Source organism: Archocentrus centrarchus, chromosome 8 (assembly GCF_007364275.1).
Source record: "Archocentrus centrarchus isolate MPI-CPG fArcCen1 chromosome 8, fArcCen1, whole genome shotgun sequence".
Lineage (NCBI taxonomy): Eukaryota > Metazoa > Chordata > Actinopteri > Cichliformes > Cichlidae > Archocentrus > Archocentrus centrarchus.
The window spans coordinates 2,797,840-2,817,875 of record NC_044353.1 but is presented as its reverse complement, the minus strand read 5'-3'; the positions used below and the strand labels follow the sequence as shown (position 1 = coordinate 2,817,875).

The following is a 20,036-nucleotide window of genomic DNA, read 5'->3' as shown; positions in this document are numbered from 1 at the left end:
TAAAGAGGGTAATAGTATAGAAAACACTGTCTTAACACCAGCATTATTAATATACTCTTGATTGCATAATTGGTGAGACTTTTGCAATCCCACCATAAGTTGCTGAAATTCAGATGATTGCTTCTATGCAGTTCTTGCCCATGTTTCATCCTTTTCAGTTTATTTAATGACTTGTGCAACCACAACAAAAGCAATGGAGGAAGAGGTACAGTATGCCATTGAAGCCTTAAAGGATGGAAAAGCCTGCAGTATTGATAACACCCATGCTGAGATGCTAAAGGCTGATGTAGACACCTCAACAAAGATCTTTACAGAACTTTTTCAATTAATATTGGCCAAGGATTTATGGTACCTGAGGACTGGTCAAAAGGACTTATTGTGAAGCTTCCAAAAAAACAACCTCCTGGTCTGTGAAATGGGCGTAGCATCATTCTTCTGTCATTGCCATCAAAAGTCTTCTGTTGAATTCTTGTGGACAGAAGCTGAGACAAGAACAAGCTGATTGACGAAAGGAAGAGGACATGTAGACCAGATATTTGCTCTCAGAAACATCACAGAGCAACACCTGGAGTGGAACAACCCACTCTACATCAATTGCATCGACTTCCAGAAAGCCTTTGACAGCCTGCACCGTGAAACCCTGTGGAAGACCCTAAGGTCCTACAGACTAGCTCCCAGGATAGGAGATCAGGTTGTTCTACCATCACTTTGAGTGCAGCATCACACTTTATGGAAGTGGTGAAAACAAGCTTCCATAGTTTTGTGTGGTGTGCATACAGTGAATAAAGGTGCAGCCATAGAAACAGTGAGACAACATGAGGTCAAACTGGAACATTGCACCAGATAATTCTCCATAAAAACCGAGAGCTGAGACCTCAAACACACAGATCTCTTTAAAGTAAATTATTAAATGAGCAAATTATTAAATATTATTATATTTATGCATGGGTGGAAGGATTTTTACCTATTCTTATATATTAGACTAGAGCTGCAATGATTCCTTGAGTAACTAAAGTAATAAAATAACTGATGGTTGCAGCCTTGTATCAGACGTACTTCATGCTTAAAGGCTGCTGCTGACACTAACTACAAACTGATGTGTTCAGTGGAAGTTCATTGAAGAGTTGCTGCTTGTGTGATTACAGATGCAGAGTCCTGTTTCCCAGGCTGCCCCTGAACACATCCTAAAGCCTGCAGCCTGCAGCAGACAGAAGGAGGTGTGCTGCTGTCCCTGTGCAAGAAGATGCTGCTGCTGCTGCTCCACACTAACAAACAGATTTGGATGGAGGACTTTATGGAGCCAGAGCTTTTTGTTAGACATGTGAATCTCTGACATTTCCTAAAAACTAACAGATGAAGATTTATGTCCAGAGATGCAAACAGAAGCTGAAGCAGTTTGTTACTCGGTGAGTCAAACACAGTCTCAGTGGTTCCCACACATTTACACTCTTTCTGTGGGGTGGGATGTATGAGGATGTTTTATAACTCCAAACATGAATTTAAGACAGTCTGACTGCTTTCCTTAGTTTGGTTCATCTGAGTTGTAAATGATGATTTTGAGCATCCGTCCCACCGGATAGTGGACTCTGACCTGGACTGGTTTTATGGATCCGGATCGGAGACATTTTCCATTCATTCTAATAGAGAGAATGTTCAGATCCTCATTCAACCTCCTCCTCTTTCAACTCTAACCCCTACTACACACTTTCAGCTACATTCAAAATGTAAAATGATGTCAAGACATTGAACTATTCCACATGTGTTTATCTTTTTAATATCTTTCATAGTTTTTCTTCAGTTTCACTTAAAGTTTCATGCTTTTTTCACCTGTTTCAGAGTTTATAATGAGTGTGTATTGGATGGAATGTTGCTGGTTAGATAATTCAAATTATTCATGTGAAAAGTTTCTTTTTAAACTGCAGCTGTGTCCACAGTGTTCACTCTACAACCATCATTTTACCCTCAAAACGCAGAGCCGCTCATCTTCTTTCAAATGATGTGTATCTCCACACTGACAGATGTAAACTTTTTGATCTGTATGGATCCAAGTAGAGGGAGTACTTTTCCAACTCATCCATAGAGATCAGTTGTGATTTTAGGGGGAGATTTTCTCAACACCAGGACGGAGCCGCTTTTCTAAAACTGCTCCTGTGAGTTTTTCTGCAGCAGCACGAGTCTCAGATCTCACTGTGTCTGTTTCTTCTTCTCAGCCTGTTGTAATTCAGCCTTTTTTCCTGAGCTGCTGCTCTCGTTACTGCAATGAGGCGCTCTTCAAGTTCTCGTTGCTGTTTTTCCCATTTAGCTTTTTCTTTTTGAAGCTCTTGTTTTATGAGAGACAACGCCCACTATGGTCTTCTGTAGCTGGAGCCCATACATGTGTTGTGTGTTGAGAGGTGCTCTTCTGCATATCTTAGTTGTAACAAGAAGTTATTTGTATTAATGTCTTCATATCTGCTCAAAGCAGTCTGATTATTCTCCTCTGATCTCTGGTATCATCAAGACCGTTTGTCCCATAAAACCGGTGCTCACTAAGTATTTGATCTTTTGTGGACTATTCTCTATAAATCTCTATAAACCTACAGATGTTGGAGAAAATCCCCGTAGATCTGAAATACTCAGACTGGAAGACCAAATGTCATCAACACAAGCCTCGATGCACGCTTCGAAGCCTCAGTACAGAAAGACTCATCACTAGCTGTTGGTCTTTGCTGGATCGCTGACTGAACTACAGGTAGTGTTTCCGGCTCCCGCGCTCTGAATGCCATTGTACTGCTCGCACCTCTGCTCCACTTACCGGGCTGATTATCTGTTTGCCTCTAAATAAAACCTGTGAACGTTTATCTGGAGCCCTGCTCTAGAGTCCAGCTGTTCACTGGCCATGAACCCAATAAAAAGCTGCACACAGAATCCTGCATCCAGGAAAATATGATTTATTTAACATAATGCAACAGGACAGATATAAAACCAGACTGTGTAGATGTTAAGATGCCAAACAAACAGCAGGAAATCAAAAGTGTTTCTCATAAGCCCCTGATCATTTTAAAAGAGTGTGAATGATAATAACTGTAAACATTCCTCCTCTGTGTTAAACAGCAGTTCAGGTAGTGGCACCTGGATCAAACATTTTAAAGCATTAAAAGTCAAAGGAATTAATGAAGGTTTTAAAAAGAGGAAATAAAGTTGATAAACCTGCTTTAGTTGTGTTACATTTGTGCTCATAAACTTCACAGTGACAGCAGCCATTGTTCCTGAGGTTTGTGTGTGATCAGGTTCCTTCATTAAAAGCAGGTGCTGTGAGGGTTTGTCATTTAATATTTGAGCTAATCAATTTAAAATCAGGTTTTTTTAGGGTTTTTTGTTTGTTTGTTTTCTATTTTTGTGACTTTACAAACATCAGTAAACTCAAACATTCCAGCTGTACTTCAACAGTTCTCTGTACAGTTAATAAAACAGCAAAGTGGATAACTTTTACATTTTTTAAGATGAAAATAAGTATGATACAGTTTTCCCAGTGATGCTGTCTGAAACTGCTGCATTCAGCTAAACCACACTGAGATTCATTAAAGCTGCTATGAGAGGACAAAGAGAGACAAGAGGGCGGGCAGGATGGAGAGCAGCAGAGGAACTGAGAGGGAGATGAAGAGAGACGCTCTTGTGGCTGAACTGGAAGAGGAGGAGGAGGCTACAAAGTCGATGAAGCCCGGCTGGTTGGTCGTGATTTGGCTGTTGATCCAGGACTGGTACTCTGATACTCGGGCATAGACTCCTGGGAAATTGGGCTCAGCACAGCCTTTCCCAAAACTCACGACTCCAGCCTGGACCCAAATAGCACTGTTTTTACTCACCATCGGGCCTCCAGAGTCGCCCTGCACACATCACACATGATGGTTACAGCAAGCATGAACACACAAAGACATCCATGGATGTTTTATTGTGGGCTAAACATGTTGGTCAGTCATTAACTTTCACAGAGACTTTGATCTTCTTTTTATGCCTCTATGTTTAACCACAGAGAGATTTCCTGTTACTCAGGTTTCTAAAAGGCACAAAACTGCCAACGGTTGAATTTGGTTCAAAGGTCAATGTTTAGTGGATTCTAGATTACATGTCATCATGTCAAATATTCAAAAATGTGTGTCAGACAACCACACAACAGTTCCTGCTACTCTGATAGGTATTCCCAACTGTGTGTGTTCATTTATATTTATATCTATATCTATATATTTAAATGTAAATCACGATGTGGTCTCACATTGTGTTATGCATACATACAAACTTGTGGACAGTCAAAGTACTGAGGAGGAGGAGATGTTCATTGTCCTTAGAACCAAATATAGACCCAAAGGGACGTCTTTCCCTCAAGCTGTCACTTTTAAAACCAAATCTGAGCGTGGGTTAGACGACTGCCAAAAATCAGTTTCCTCATCTTTGAGATTTTGCCAAGTGGGTTAGAAAACATAGACAAAATGCCTTAAACAGACGTTGTTTCTGATGTCCAGCAGGGGGCGACTCCTCTGGCCTTCTTACATAGATGTGGATGTGAAAATGGATCTACTGATCACCTGATCTTAATAAACATGTTTCTGGTGACTTTATGGTATCAGTTGCTGTTTCAAGTATTTTTGAATGTTTCTATATTGGCTTCTCTTCATTGGCTCCCTGTTGGATCGAGAATGGAATTTAAAGTCCTAAAGTGGCTCGGAGAACAAAACATTGAAAATTTGGATCAATGGACCCCAAAACCCCATCCCCACAGAGTCGGTGCCTCCTCCCAGACCACCAAAAAACAAACCCAAAATCAGCAAGAAAAAAAAAAAACAATTTAAGCATAAAAATTCAAAAACAATAAATAATACAGCTTCATCAACTGCACCAAAGAATAAAACAATTAAATGTGGATTATTAAACATTAGGTCTCTCTCTTCCAAGTCCCTGTTAGTAAATGATTTAATAATTGATCAGCATATTGATTTATTCTGCCTTACAGAAACCTGGTTACAGCAGGATGAATATGTTAGTTTAAATGAATCAACACCCCCGAGTCACAGTAACTGTCAGAATGCTCGAAGCACAGGTCGAGGAGGAGGATTAGCTGCAATCTTCATTTCCAGCTTATTAATTAATCACAGACCCAGACAAAGTTTTCATTCTTTTGAAAGCCTGACTCTTAGTCTTGTCCATCCTAATTGGGAAACTCAAAAACCTGTTTTATTTGTTATTATCTATCGTCCACCTGGTCCTTACTCAGAGTTTCTGTCTGATTTCTCAGACTTTTTATCTGATTTAGTGCTCAGTTCAGATAAAATAATTATAGTGGGTGATTTTAACATCCATGTAGATGCTGAGAATGACAGCCTCAACACTGCATTTAATCTATTGTTAGATTCACTTGGCTTCTCTCAAAATGTAAAGGAGCCCACCCACCACTTTAATCATACTCTGGATCTTGTCCTGACATATGGCATAGAAACTGAAGACCTAACAGTATTCCCTGAAAGCCCCCTCCTGTCTGATCATTTCTTAGTAACATTTACATTTACTTTAATGGATTACACAGCAGTGGGGAATAAGTTTTATTACAGTAGAAGTCTTTCTGAAAGTGCTGTAACTAAGTTTAAGGATCTAATTCCTTCATTATTATGCTCTTCAGTGCCAACACAGTGCAGAGCAGCTACCTAAACTCTGCTCCCAGTGAGGTCGATTATCTCGTCAATAGTTTTACATCCTCACTGCGTACGACTTTGGATACTGTGGCTCCTCTGAAAAGGAAAGCCTCAAATCAGAAGTGCCTGACTGTCATGGTCCTGGGCTGTGCCCAGTGTTTTTGTATTTGTGGTTCATGTTTGTCAAGTTGTTGTGTCTTTGTCTTGGTGTCCACTTCCTGTTTTATTTTGGTAAAGTCTTGTTTCTTGTGCAGTGTGTTTAGTTTTGCTTCCCCTTGTCTCGTCAGTGTCATTGTGTTCAGCTGTGGTCCCTGCTGTTTCCACTTTCCTTGGTTATTCCCAGGTATATTTAAGTGCTGTGTTTCCTCTGCTTGTTGTTGTGTCATTGATTATGTCCTGTCGTTGAGCTTGTGTGTTCCTGCGTAGCCTTGCTTTGGTTTTTTTGGATTACCCTACATTTGTTTCCCAAGAGGATTTTGTATTTTGGTTTGTTTTCAGCACTGTAGCCAGGCTGACAAAGAGTCAGAGCTCTGTAGAGCCGAGTATTCCTTTCACTTTAACTAGTAGTGACTTCATGGATTTCTTTACAAATAAAATTTTAGACATTAGAGAAAAAATTATTCAGAACCATCTCCAAGATTATTCTTCATGTTCGGCTGCTTTCAGCACTGCTGGTATTTGTTTAGACTCTTTGGCTCCAGTTGATCTTTCTGAGTAAACTTCAATAGTTACTTCCTCCAAACCAGCAACATGTTTATTAGATCCCATTCCTACTAGACTGTTCAAAGAAGTCTTTCCAATTATTGATGCTTCAATCTTAAAAATGATCAATCAGTCTTTATTAGTTGGCTGTGTACCACAGGCCTTCAAGGTGGCTGTAATTAAACCTCTACTTAAAAAGCCATCACTGACCCAGCTGTCTTAGCTAATTATAGGCCAATCTCCAACCTTCCTTTTCTCTCAAAGATTCTTGAAAGAGTAGTTGTAAAACAGCTAACTGATCATCTGCAGAGGAACGGTTTATTTGAAGAGTTTCAGTCAGGTTTCAGAATTCATCACAGTACAGAAACAGCATTAGTGAAGGTTACAAATGATCTTCTTAGAGCCTCTGACAGTGGACTCATCTCTGTTCTTGTCCTGTTGGACCTCAGTGCAGCTTTGATACTGTTGACCATAACATTTTATTACAGAGATTAGAGCTTGCTATAGGTATTAAAGGTACTGCACTGCAGTGGTTTGAATCATATTTATCTAATAGACTCCAGTTTGTTCATGTAAATGGGGAGTCTTCTTCATACACTAAGGTTAATTATGGAGTTCCACAGGGTTCTGTGCTAGGACCAATTCTATTTACATTATACATGCTTTCCTTAGGCAGTATTATTAGAAAGCACTGCATCAATTTTCATTGTTATGCAGATGATACTCAGCTTTACCTATCAATGAAGCCAGATGACACACATCAATTACTTTGGGATCCAGTAACACTGTGAGAAATCTTGGAGTCATTTTTGACCAGGATATGTCCTTCAATGCACATATTAAACAAATATGTAGGACCGCTGTTTTGTATTTGTGCAATATTTCTAAAATTAGAAACATCCTTTCTCAGAGTGATGCTGAAAAGCTAATTCATGCATTTATTACTTCTAGGCTGGACCAGACCCGTCGCTATGGGCGGGCCCTAGGGGGCCGTGCCCGCCCACTGATACGCTTGGGCCCGCCCTGGCCCGCCCACCCAAGCCAGATCACTAATCAAGCTAATAATAGTGGTGCCCCCCGTTGGATTTCTTAAGCCCCCCTTAAGACTGAGATCTGGCGACGGGACTGGGCTGGACTATTGTAATTCATTATTATCAGGCTGTCCTAAAAGCTCCCTGAAAGACCTCATAGTACCATATCACCCCAACAGAGCACTTCGTTCTCAGACTGCTGGCTTACTTGTGGTTCCTAGGATACTTAAGACTAGAATGGGAGGCAAAGCCTTCAGCTTTCAGGCCCCTCTTCTTTGGAACCAGCTCCCAGCTTGGATTCAGGAGACAGACACCCTCTCTATTTTTAAGATTAGGCTTAAAACTTTCCTTTATTATCAAGCTTATAGTTAGGGCTGGATCAGGTGACCCTGAACCCTCCCTTAGTTATGCTGCTATAGGCCTAGGCTACTGGGGGGGGGGGGGGGGGGGGGGGTTCCCATGATGCACTGTTTCTTTTCATTCATCTTATTTACTCTGTTTATACCCCACTCTGCATTTAATCATTAGTTATTATTAATCTCTGTCTCTCCCCCCTCAGCAGATGACCCCCCCTCCCTAAGCCTGGTTCTGCTGGAGGTTTCTTCCTGTTAAAGGGAGTTTTTCCTTTCCTGTGTCACCAAGTGCTGCTCACAGGGGGTCGTTTTGACTGTTGGGTTTTCTCGGCATTATTGTACGGTCTTTACCCACAATACAAAGGGGGGGGGGCTGGAGCCTATCCCAGCTGACATAGGGGAAGAGGCAGGGTACACCCTGTACAGGTCCCCAGCCTGTTGCAGCGCCAACACAGAGAGACAGACAACACTTAAACTCATGCTCACATTCACACCTATGGGCAATTTAGAGTAGCCAATTAACCTAACCCCAGTAAGTGCATGTTTTTGGACTGTGGGAGGAAACCTACGCCGACACGGGGAGAACATGCAAACCCCACACAGAGAGAGGGGCCCGGGCCAAGGTGGATCCACAAAGGAGTCCCACTCCAACCCATTATCAGCAGCATAAACTCGGTCACGTACAACATTTCCAAACACCTCGCCACCATCTTATCACCGCTTGTTGGCATCACACCCCACCACATTGAAAACTCCACAGATTTTACAAACAAGGTCCAGAATCTTGTACTGAATCCAGATGAAACCATGGTGTCCTCTGATGTGGTTTCACTTTTCACTTGCATACCCACAACTGAGGCAGTGGAGACCGTCAGAAGAGGACTACAGGACGACGACTCCTTACAGAACAGAACCAGCTTTACCCCAGATCAGATTTGTGCACTTTTAGACCTCTGCCTTACCACAACATATTTTAAATACAATGATGGATTCTACAGACAGAAACATGGATGTGCCATGGGCTCCTTAGTGTCACCTATTGTAGCCAACCTTTACATGGAGGAAGTGGAAAATAAAGCTCTTGGTTCTTTCAAAGAGATGGCACCTAGCCACTGGTACAGATGACACCTGGGTCAAAACCAAAACCCAGGAAGTAGAAGCCTTCACTGACCACATCAACTCAGTGGATAAATACATACGGTTTACCAGGGAGGACACCAGAGATAACAAGTTACCATTCCTGGATGGTGCAGTGCTTATCAAGGATGATGGAAGCCTCAACATTGAAGTTTACCAGAAGCCCACACACACAGACCAGTATCTCCTCTTTGACTCCCACCACCCTCTGGAACACAAACTTGGGGTGATCAGGACCCTACAACACCGGGCAGAAAGTGTTCCCTCTGAGGCAGAAGGGAAACAAAAAGAACACACACATATTAAGAAAGCCCTCAAAACATGTGGTTACCCCAACTGGGCTTTCATGAAATCAGCTAAGATGCACAGGAATGAAGGCCAAACACAAACTACAGAGAATAGGAAGGACAAGAGGAACAACATTGTCATCCCTTATGTGTCAGGCTTGTCAGAGAAACTCAGAAGAATCTTCTCCAAGCATGACATCTCAGTATACTTCAAACCAAGTCACACCCTAAAACTGGTTCATCCCAAGGACAAACCCGCCAAACACAAGATCAGCAATAAAGTGTCTGCTGTTCAGTGCAGTGAAGAGTGCTCGGACCTCTACATTGGAGAAACCACACGGCTGCTTCACAAACGAATGGCACAACATAGAAGAGCCACCTCGACAGGACAAGACTCAGCTGTACATCTGCATCTGAAGGTCAAAGGTCACTCTTTGAGGATGCCAATGTTCACATTATGGACAGGGAAGACAGATGGTTTGAAAGAGGAGTGAAAGAAGCCATCTATGTCCACTGTGAACAACCATCATTGAACAGAGGAGGTGGATTACGTCACCAACTTTCCCCCGCTTACAGTGCTGTCCTGAGCTCCCTTCCCAGACGTCTCAACCCCCATTCACACCTTTGTTCTAGTGACCTCAGTAGGCCACAGGAAACAATGGAGCGGAGTCCTAAATTGGTTTCAACTGAAACCACTGATTGAAATGACTCACGCCTCCTTTCACACCTGGGCACATGTGATTATGCACATGATCAATAGAGGGTCATAACCACCTCCAGGGGACTACGCCCACAGGGGTTTAAATACCTGGGTCTCTCCACCATTTGGTTGAGAACTGAAGAAGCCTTTCTGATGAGAGGTGAAACTTCTTCAAGAAACAAAAAGAAGTCCAGTCGCCTTTTTTCAAGATATACTATGAGATACTATGACCCGGATGACTGAGAATCTACACAGACATATGCTAATAATAAGGAAACAGGATTCAGTTTATGGGACAGTTGCACATTTACATTCAGTGCTGCAGAATAACTTCAGCTGACTTAAGTGATATACAGTGCCCAGTCTTTTAGGTACATAAACTCAGCCTAAGATCAGCCATTATTTTCCCTCTCTTCAAAGGGGGCTCTGGCTCAGACCCCAACTGCTATCGACCCATTTCCATTTTACCATGCCTATCCAAAGTCCTGGAGAGGCTGGTTCATAAACAGCTAAGCCACCACCTTGTTTCAAACAATATCCAGTCTGACCTTCAATCTGGTTTTTGTTCTGGACATGGATGTATGACCGCCATCACGAAGGTCCTTGATGACATTATTACAGCATTAGACAGCAAGAAGATCTGCATGGCTGCCTTCATTGGCCTTGCCAAAGCCTTTGATTCAGTCGATCATTGGATCCTCTTAGGTCTGCTTTCCAGCAGTGGTCTGTCCACCACCTGCTGTGACTGGTTTTCCAGCTTTCTAGCTGACCGTGTCCAGCAGCTAAAAACAGAAAACCTCTTGTCAGAAACATTAACCATCTCCAAAGGTGTGCCTCAGGGCTCCAGCTTGGGACCAACGCTGTTTTCAATCATTAATGATGGTCAAAGCTCCTGGCAGTTCCCAAATACATCTTTAAGCTGATGACATCATCCTATAGTCAATTGGACCTTCATTACATTCTGCAGCATCTACACTTCAACTCAGCCTCTCCTCTGTAGAGCAGTAACTTCACAGCCTCCATCTCCACCTTAACACCAGTAAGACCAAATGCATCATCTTTGGTCGAAAAAATGAGACCTCCAATCCCCCCAAGATTAGCTGTGCCAATGGCACAGCTTTAAAGTACATTAAAGCAAATACCTAGGCATCTGGCTGGATTCATCTGTCTTTCACCACACACATCAACAATCTTCAGACAAAAGTCAAAGTCAATGGCAACAGCACTGCTCTCAGAAAACTGGACACTCTTCATCACTCAGCCATCCACTTTGCCACTAATGTGCCTTTCCACACTCATCACTATCGCCTCTATAAACTGGTGGGCTGGCCCTCCCTTCATACCCGGCGGCTCCATCACTGGTTTCACTTCATCTATAAGACAATCCTGGGCAAGCCACCACCTTATCTGTCATCTCTTCTTCATGTAGTCAGAATAAATATCACACAAGGTCAAGTGAATACATTAAGCTCACCATTCCCAATACCTCTACTGTTTTTGGCTGCAACTCTTTCCACGTTACAAAGCTCCTCAAACTTGCAACTTTAGCATCTCCTCCTACTTTCAACCATAAAATGCAACAGATCATATTTGACTGTTGCTCATGCTGACCACCCCAGGTCACACTAATTTACACACCTACATACACTTTCTGCTATATGTATATTCATACATGCGTACAATCATACACACACATTAATGTCCCCTCTCTTTCCTTTATGCTAACTCATCTTTTCTTCTTCTCAGTCCTTTTTTTATCCACGTTTCATGATTTATATGCATGTTCCATGCTAATCTATGATTGATTAATTGATTGATTGATTGATTACTTTTTGTATGTATGTTTATATGTTTATGTTTATGTGTATCTATGTGTAGTGGACCTGATTTCATTGGGGCCTCTTGTCCAGGTCATGTTTGTAAATGAGAACTGGTTATCAAACATTTTACCTGGTAAAATAAAGGTTTAATAACAATAATAATAATAATAATAAACTGAACCAGCAACACCACCATAAGTACCCCACACACCACCTGTGTGCGTGTGTGTGTGTGTGGTGGATCACTGTAGGCTGGACAGAAGAGTCCGATCTGGGACTTGAGGAGGACGCACACAAAATGTGGAGACAGTTACAGCTGTTTGATGAATCAGAGGGTTAAAACGTCTTTTTATAAATATGTAATCAAAACTCAAAAAACTATTTTGCGCTTTAAACTAAACCTTTAACTGTCACTCAACTCAGTCAGGTCACAAAAAAAAATAATTAAGTAAAATGTTATATTTGTTGTTACTTGGTTCATTTTTATATCATTGTTTTTACTGTTTTTTTTTTAAATAAATACACAACAACTTAATGCACTTAAATGACTGAAGTTAATAAACTTAAACAGTTTAAGCTAAGCTAATTCATCGAGTTTTTCAGTGCAGTGAAAACATTTGGACACTTAAACTCAGTCAAGTCAAATGAACAAATGTATGTTTCATGTTTCAGATCCTTCAAAGTTTCCACTGTCTGCTGTTTTAAATCAGGATTTCAGACTCTGATGGACTCAGACTCACCTGGCAGGAGTCCTTTCCCCCCTGAGTCAGGCCGGCACAGATCATGTTGCTTGTGATGCCACCACTGTAGTCTGTGTTACACTGACTGTTGGACACGACAGGAATGCTCACCTCCTGCAGACTCTGAGGGTTTGGAAGAGAAACTGGGAAAGAAAACAGAGATCTCAGCATTTAGGTCTGAAACCACCAGCTCTGAAGAAACTGCTTCATATCCACAGTACTGAAAGTTCACACAGGGTTTCTATTATTATTATTGATCTTTATCATTTCTGTGGGACAGGCTCTGGTAGATTGAAGCACCCACAAACTAACACTCAGCCTGAGTGCACTGATTTAGAGTAGAATGGGAGGCAGAGCCTTCAGCTTTCAGGCCCCTCTTCTGTGGAACCAGCTCCCAGCTTGGATTCAGGAGACAGACACCCTCTCTATTTTTAAGATTAGGCTTAAAACTTTCCTTTATGATAAAGCTTATAGTTAGGGCTGGATCAGGTGACCCTGAACCCTCCCTTAGTTATGCTGCTATAGGCCTAGGCTGGGTGTTTATTCTTCATTCAACTCTGTTTATATTCCACTCTGCATTTAATCATTAGTTATTATTAATCTCTGTCTCTCTTCCACAGTGTGTCTTTTGTCCCTTTTGTTTCACTGTTCTTGTGATTTGTCATTAAATAAATAAAATTGAATTAAACTGAATTAAATCATGTAGATCAGAGAGTTTGAATAAACTGTGTAAACAGTGTTTAGAGCAGTCTGAGCTCACAGGTATCATTACTGTACATACACAGACCTCATTATAGAAACTTTAGTCATGTTTAATATGAACGTCCACTGCTGGTATTTGGTGGATATGCCAGAAAAGCAGAATATATTGAGCTAAAATTATCATCAGCAGAGTATCATTATAATCAGATTATAACATTAAAAGTTAATAATTCACTGCTCTAATTCTCACCGCCAAACTGGATATCTCCCCAGCCGGTGACCCAGACAGTCGTCCCAGCAGAGAAGCTGCTGCCCTGAGCTGCCAGGCACACGGGTCTGATGTAGTTGGTGAACTGAACAGTCGAGGACAGCTGCAGCAGTGTTATGTCGTTGTCGTTGGTGTTGGAGTCATAGTTTGGATGTATGATTATCTGGGACACTGATCTGGAAACCTCATTAGGATTAGAGCTTTCCTGTGACTGGCGTCCGAGGTAAACAATCAGTCCTGATGTGCTGGTGCTGAGAAAACCAAAAAATAGTGACGGTTAATGCTTTGGTTCAGAGAGGTGAAGAGGGTGGGTCATGTGATGAGCTCACCTCTGGAAACAGTGGGCAGCAGTCAGGATCCACTGGTTGTTGATCAGGGAGCCTCCACAGAAGTGTGAACCAGACCTGTGCAGACTGGCCTGCCAGGGCCACGCCCCTTCAGGAGCCGTCTGACCTCCTACGATCCTGTTGTTGAGCGGAGCAGTGCCGCAAACTGGAGGCAAACACACACATGCATACAGTAACATGACTCTGGGCTCTTCAGAGCTTCTGTTTATCTTCAGTAGCCCCTTAACTGGCAAGGGCCCGGTGACGGGCCGTTTGTAGTCCCTTTTATATGGCAGGCTAGACCCTCCCATTTTTATTGACACGTCATTCGGCCAGTCATGTAACTGGCTGCACCAAATCACCTGACAAAGCTACGTGACGCCCTCTGAGTATTATTGGCTCTGGGAAACCCATTTCTTAACATGATTGGCCGAATGAGGTGTCAGTCAAAATGGGCGGGTCTAGCCTGCCATATAAATGCACTTCATTCGGCCCGCGGACCAGACGCAGCCGATTAATAGGCTATGAAATGGGTTGTTCAGAGCCAATAATAACCAGAAGGCGTTATGTAGTTTTTGTCAGGTGATTTTTTTGCTGCCAGTTAAGGGGTTAAAAGCAGGACAGCAGCTTCAGAGCTTCAGGAAGCAGGTTTAGCTCCAACTCTGGGTTTGTAACCCTAAAATCAGGAAACTTTCCATGGTAACAGACTCTGTGACCCTAACCTGGCAGATTTTATCCAACAACCTGTGAGTGTCTCTCTGACTCCGCCCCTCCTGCTGCACCTGAACCACCTGTCTGACACTGATTCATTTCCTCCTTCATAAAGTGGCTGTCAGAGCGTCAGAGGAGCGAATTCATCTGCAGACGTTTATGTTTCTACAAGCTCTGAAATCCCAGTTAGATGTTAGTTTGTTATTTTTGTAACATGGATCAGGGATTCAGACCGGATAAGGTCCAGATCCAGTTCAGGCTCCAGTCATTTCCCAGAACCCGTCATAATGGATTCACTTTCCTGACAGGATCAGAATTCTTTAGTTAAAATGTCTCATCCTCCCAAACTTACTGAATTTCTGAGAACATGAAACTGTGACTGACCTCTGACCTTTAACAGTAACTCAGTGAAACTTCTCTGCTGTGGCTGTTCAGAGAGCTGTCATCTATCAGTGAAACTGATCTCAGATCAGATTAAAGCAGTTAAACTGAGAAAAAGTTGTTTTTATCTGAATCTCATTTTTATCCAGTAATGGCAGAAATTCTCTTTATTTACTCGTTGCCATGGTGACTCCTAACTCAGGGTCACCCTGCTCCCTGGAATGAAGCCACAGCCGGCACATACACAAAACATGGGTGAATCCAGGTGTGTGTGTGTGTGTGTGTGTGTGTGTGTGTACATATTAAGGCTGAATCAGCAGCACTCACCATCAATTTGTGCTTCGCTTCCTGTTGGAGAGACAGAGACATGATTGATTAGAACTGAGCAGACCTGTTGGTCTTAGCGTGATGTCAGAAGTTCCAGGCATGGCTGGAGTTTATGGCATGAAGCAGAACAAAGGATAAAAAGACTTTATCAGTTTCTAAGAAAGAACAAGTGTGTTGAAAGACCGGAAATATCAGCAGCCGCCCTGAGAACAGGAACAGGCTGAGAGCGAACTGTGTGCAGAAACAGCCCTCATCATGTTATATTTGCACTGATCAGTATCACAGTTTAATGTTTGAGTGGCAGCAAATCTGTTAACATGGAGACTGAACGGGAACATTTCTGCAATCCCTGCAGCTGAGCACACAAACACATTTAAAGTGGACTCAGAGGGAGATGAAGGAAATTCAAATTTAGTGTGAATTCTGACTGAACTAAACAAAAAATATAAATCAGTCTGATAAATATTTAATTAAATTCATTAACTGGTGGTAAATATGGTGGAAATGTATAATTTCATTATCAGTATGAGGAAGAACGCAGCATCCTCATTGCTGCACTGAAAGGTTTCAGGGTGTGTCTCAGGCCTGAGTCATGAAGAGCTCCTGCATTCATTCATTTAACTTTAATAATTATTGCAGTCAACATTTCCTGTCCTGTATTTTTGTACGTCACAGATTTAAAGGAATTTCTCTACGATTTTCCTGTTTTTGGAAATCCTGAATAACAAACTGTGAGCACTACCCACTGGGAATGACTCCATGTTGTTGTGTTGTTGTGTCCATGTTGTCGCTGCTTTCTGTATCATTTTAACTTGTGGAGGTGTGAGTCTAGTTTCTGATGTGATCTGTTTGAGATGATCCTCAGAGAATCAGTCTGCGACCTTCAGCCGGAGACTCGCGCTCACAGCGAGAGTCAAACCTGCCAGACGAGATTTCTCACGGGGAATTTTTATCCCTTTGGTTTTTACATTTCTGGGGAAATTTAGCGCCAGTGCAGCCACGGCTTCTTCCTCATAACAAACCCAGGAGCTCTTTTCTAACAGACATACGTTCACAGCACAGACGTGGTGACCTTTGGTGACCTCCAGGTTTAAAAAGCTGGTACCTCAGAGTGAAGCTGGGCGGTCTGGATAAGACATAAAGATCAGACTGAAACATCCCGTCTGCACCTTTAACTAAACTGTGGAGACTCGGAGACTAAAAGTATGATGTCAGAAAATATTTTAAACAAACAAAAATGTTGAAACCAGTTTTTATCTCCAGAAAGAGCAGATGCTGTTTTCAGTTTCGAGATCAGTGTCATCCAAACTGATGTTATCGAGACGAAGGAATGTTTCAGAACGCTGTCGTGTCAGAGTTCACCATCGAAATCTGGGCAGAGGGTCGGAGCTCAGCTCGTCCTCTGACTCAGTGAATGTGTACAGCTGGAGCTCCTGCTCAGAGGCTGAAGGAGCTTCACTCAAAGATCAGAGAGTTTGGGAAGAGCTCAGAGAAATTCAACAGGACACAAAGCTGTTTCTGTTAGTTTGTATCAGAAGGACGGCTGTGATAACCTCAGTTATAGAACGGTAACATCACAGATCAGAAAATCTCACAACAAATGTTTCAGTGGATGAGACAAAGTCAGACCTTCTCTCAGAAAGAAGATCAGCTTCAGGTCCACACGTCTTTGGACTTTAAACCAGCGTCCTCCCTCTCTGACAGTCTAATGATGACCTCCCTCTCCTCTGTGGACTGTACATCATTAGGCCAGTTCTGACTTTGAGTGTTTTGAAAGACACCTAAAATAATAGTTATTATCATATTATTATTATATTGAGAGGTCCAGTGAACAGCCACCAAAGATGAGCTCAGCAGTCCACATATTTTAGCTGCTGTCTTTGTCGTGGAACAATGAGGGAACGGGCCTCAGCTGTCATGTGTTCGCTCCGTTCGCCTGGACAAGGGGGCTTTGTTGGATGATGAGGTGATGATGTGCTGAACAGGAAGAGCAGATTGCTGTTTTTCAGCCGGGCTCTTCTTATTTTGTAATCATTGTTAAAAACCATCTTTCGGTCTTCAGCAGAGTTAGGGACGCTGACGGAGGGACGGCCTCTAGAAGCTACAACAAACTGCTCACAGGTGAATTCTTGGCTGTTTCCATTATATTCTGTTTCTATTGTTCATTTATTTATAATAAACTGTGAGTCAGTTTGTTGTGTCATTAAATCATTTGTAGAAAAAGGAGCTCAGCTCAGGTTTCTGTGACAAAACTCTGAGTCAAACCAGCTGCTGTGGATTTTCATGATCATGCAGATAAAAGAGGACAAAAGGTGAAATCAATGGATTTAATCCCAGATTTTAATGTTTGTCTGAGGTTAAAACCAGAATGAATCTCTGCCTCTGAGCAGTCAGTAATAATAATAATCATAAAATCACGTCAATTATCTCAATTTTGTAAAAGCAGATGGACCAAATTTCTTTTCATTATCATTTAAAGTGTGAAATAAATCAGATCATGAGATGAATTCTCAGGTGAGACTCACCTGTAAGCGCTAAGGCCAACAGCAGGACTCCACATGGAAACAGCTCCATCTCCACACTGTCAGTATCACCAAACTCCAGCCAGCAGGAAGGAGTTTAAACAACGGCCCTGATGGTGGAGCAGCTGATGGAGCCGGTCAAACTGCTCTGACAGAGTATGTGTTTGAGTCACCGTCAGTAAAGCACGGGGGTGGTATCATCATGCTTTGGAGCCTTTATTGTGCCAGAGCCGATGGTATCAGTGCAGGTATCTACAGTACATACAGGTGCTATGATGCATTAGTTGCTGCAATCCTGGATCTTGTTCACAGCAGGAGGCCGTCTGTCTCCTGTGTGAGATGCTACTTTTACAGTTCAGCGTCTCTGTTTTGTTTGGTTACCCTGATGAACCTTTAGGGGACAACGACTTGGTAACCGGACCACCGAGAAGTCACAGAGACAGATTCAGTGCCACCTGGTGCAGAATAAAGCTGCTGTCACTGTTTCAGATGAGCAGAAAGATCAAATATGCAGCGTGTTTCCCTGGTTTGTTTCACCTGTCTGTACATGTGGCTGTTTTAGCAGAGTGGGGCCTGTCTGTCTGTTTTCTCTGTGGGGTTCTGAGGCGCTGCGGTCACACGAGCAACTCTGGTTTCTTTGAGGCTCTCGGTCTGCGTGCTTTTTCTGAATGAGGTTATCAGGTTAGAGCTGGTCCTGTCTGAGCTGCTGCTATTGTACCTGTGACTGAGAGCACCTGTGTTACTTATTTTTTTATGCCCTCTGTGGACCAACACAGAGGTCAGAGGTCACCCACCAGCTGGTAACCTCTGCATTAAGAAGGTAAAAATATAAAATCATCAAGGACGTAAAGTCACCAACACTGAATAACAGGGAGCGTGTCTGGATGAGGTGCTGCAGCGCTGTGTTAGGAGCTGGTACATGAACTGTCACACACAGAGACAAATTCCCAGAATTTCCTCACTGAGGCGAAGCCTGACAAACAGCTGCAGCTGCTCCACCCATAACTGTGAGTCTAAATTAAACCTGAAGGAGCTGCACAGACCAAAGGTTTCTGTATCAGCCTGTAAACATGCTCATTTCTGCTGGAAGGCTTTAACACAGGAGTCTATGGTTTTATATTTACAACTAAAAAGCCCCAAATATTCATCTCTGTATATCTGTACTTGTGTATTTTTACACAGTTTTCTTACAAATACTCTTATATACTTTAGACGTATTCTTACTTTGACACGTTTTATACCAACAAACTGATGAGGTGTGACCTTCCTCATTGTTGTTCCTTCATTTTTGTGGGCTGTGCTCACTGACCTGAGTTTAAGCACCAACACTGTCACTTTACATGAATTCATTCATCATTAAAATGATCTCTGAGTTTAATGAAGTAAAAACATGAAGCAGAGTAAAAATGTTCCAATAAATTTAAGATTTAAGCCTCTAGAAGCTACAACAAACTGCTCACAGGTGAATTCTTGGCTGTTTCCATTAAATTCTGTTTCTATTGTTCATTTATTTATAATAAACTGTGAGTCAGTTTGTTGTGTCATTAAATCATTTGTAGAAAAAGGAGCTCAGCTCAGGTTTCTGTGCCAAAACTCTGAGTCAAACCAGTTGCTCTGGATTTTCATGATCATGCAGATAAAAGAGGACAAAAGGTGAAATTAATGGATTTAATCCCAGATTTTAATGTTTGAGGTTAAAACCAGAATGAATCTCTGCCTCTGAGCAGTCAGTAATAATAATAATCATAAAATCACGTCAATAATCTCAATTTTGTAAAAGCAGATGGACCAAATTTCTTTTCATTATCATTTAAAGAAATAAATCAGATCATGAGATGAATTCTCAGGTGAGACTCACCTGTAAGCGCTAAGGCCAACAGCAGGACTCCACATGGAAACAGCTCCATCTCCACACTGTCAGTGTCACCAAACTCCAGCCAGCAGGAAGGAGTTTAAACAACACGAGGGCGTGGCCGTAAATCTGCCAGCTGACTGTGACACCCTCAAACACACCTGACTCACCTTCTTTATAGAGCGACGCAAACGGAGCTCCCAGCACCCATATTTGTGTTTCTGCCTGCAGCACAAAGAGCTGACGTCTCCTCCCAGAACCTCTAACTCAACATAAACATGTAATCATCCACACTGTTCTCTTTGTATTCATACTTTTACATTTACGCACAAGTTCCTACCAACATATACAAATATTTGTCTATATTTTACATATTTTATTGTAGTCTAATATCTTTCCACCATGTTTTCAATACACAATTTCACACCAAAATCCTCTCATCATCTCTCTGCATCAGGAATCAAACATGCAGCTCATGAAGCATTAATCGGGGTAATCGACCTCCTTCGTGCTG

The 20,036-nt window shown here is 42.2% G+C and overlaps 1 protein-coding gene across 2 annotated transcripts; it reads right to left on the bottom strand.

Annotated features, from left to right (window-relative positions):
- Positions 1-2,920: 2,920 nt before the first annotated feature.
- LOC115785084 (trypsin-like) lies at positions 2,921-19,603 on the bottom strand. 2 transcript variants are annotated; one of them, XM_030736540.1, is made up of 6 exons: positions 19,529-19,603; positions 15,149-15,169; positions 13,733-13,895; positions 13,386-13,654; positions 12,434-12,576; positions 2,921-3,866 (listed from the first exon to the last, which is right to left on the bottom strand). In XM_030736540.1, exons 1-6 carry the CDS (start codon positions 19,575-19,577, stop codon positions 3,570-3,572), a joined length of 942 nt encoding a protein of 313 aa, XP_030592400.1. In that variant the 5' UTR covers positions 19,578-19,603; the 3' UTR covers positions 2,921-3,569. The 2 variants fall into 2 exon arrangements, with proteins under 2 accessions (XP_030592400.1, XP_030592399.1); XM_030736539.1 differs by lacking the exon at positions 19,529-19,603 and adding an exon at positions 17,674-17,855.
- Between the last annotated feature and the right edge of the window lie 433 nt (positions 19,604-20,036).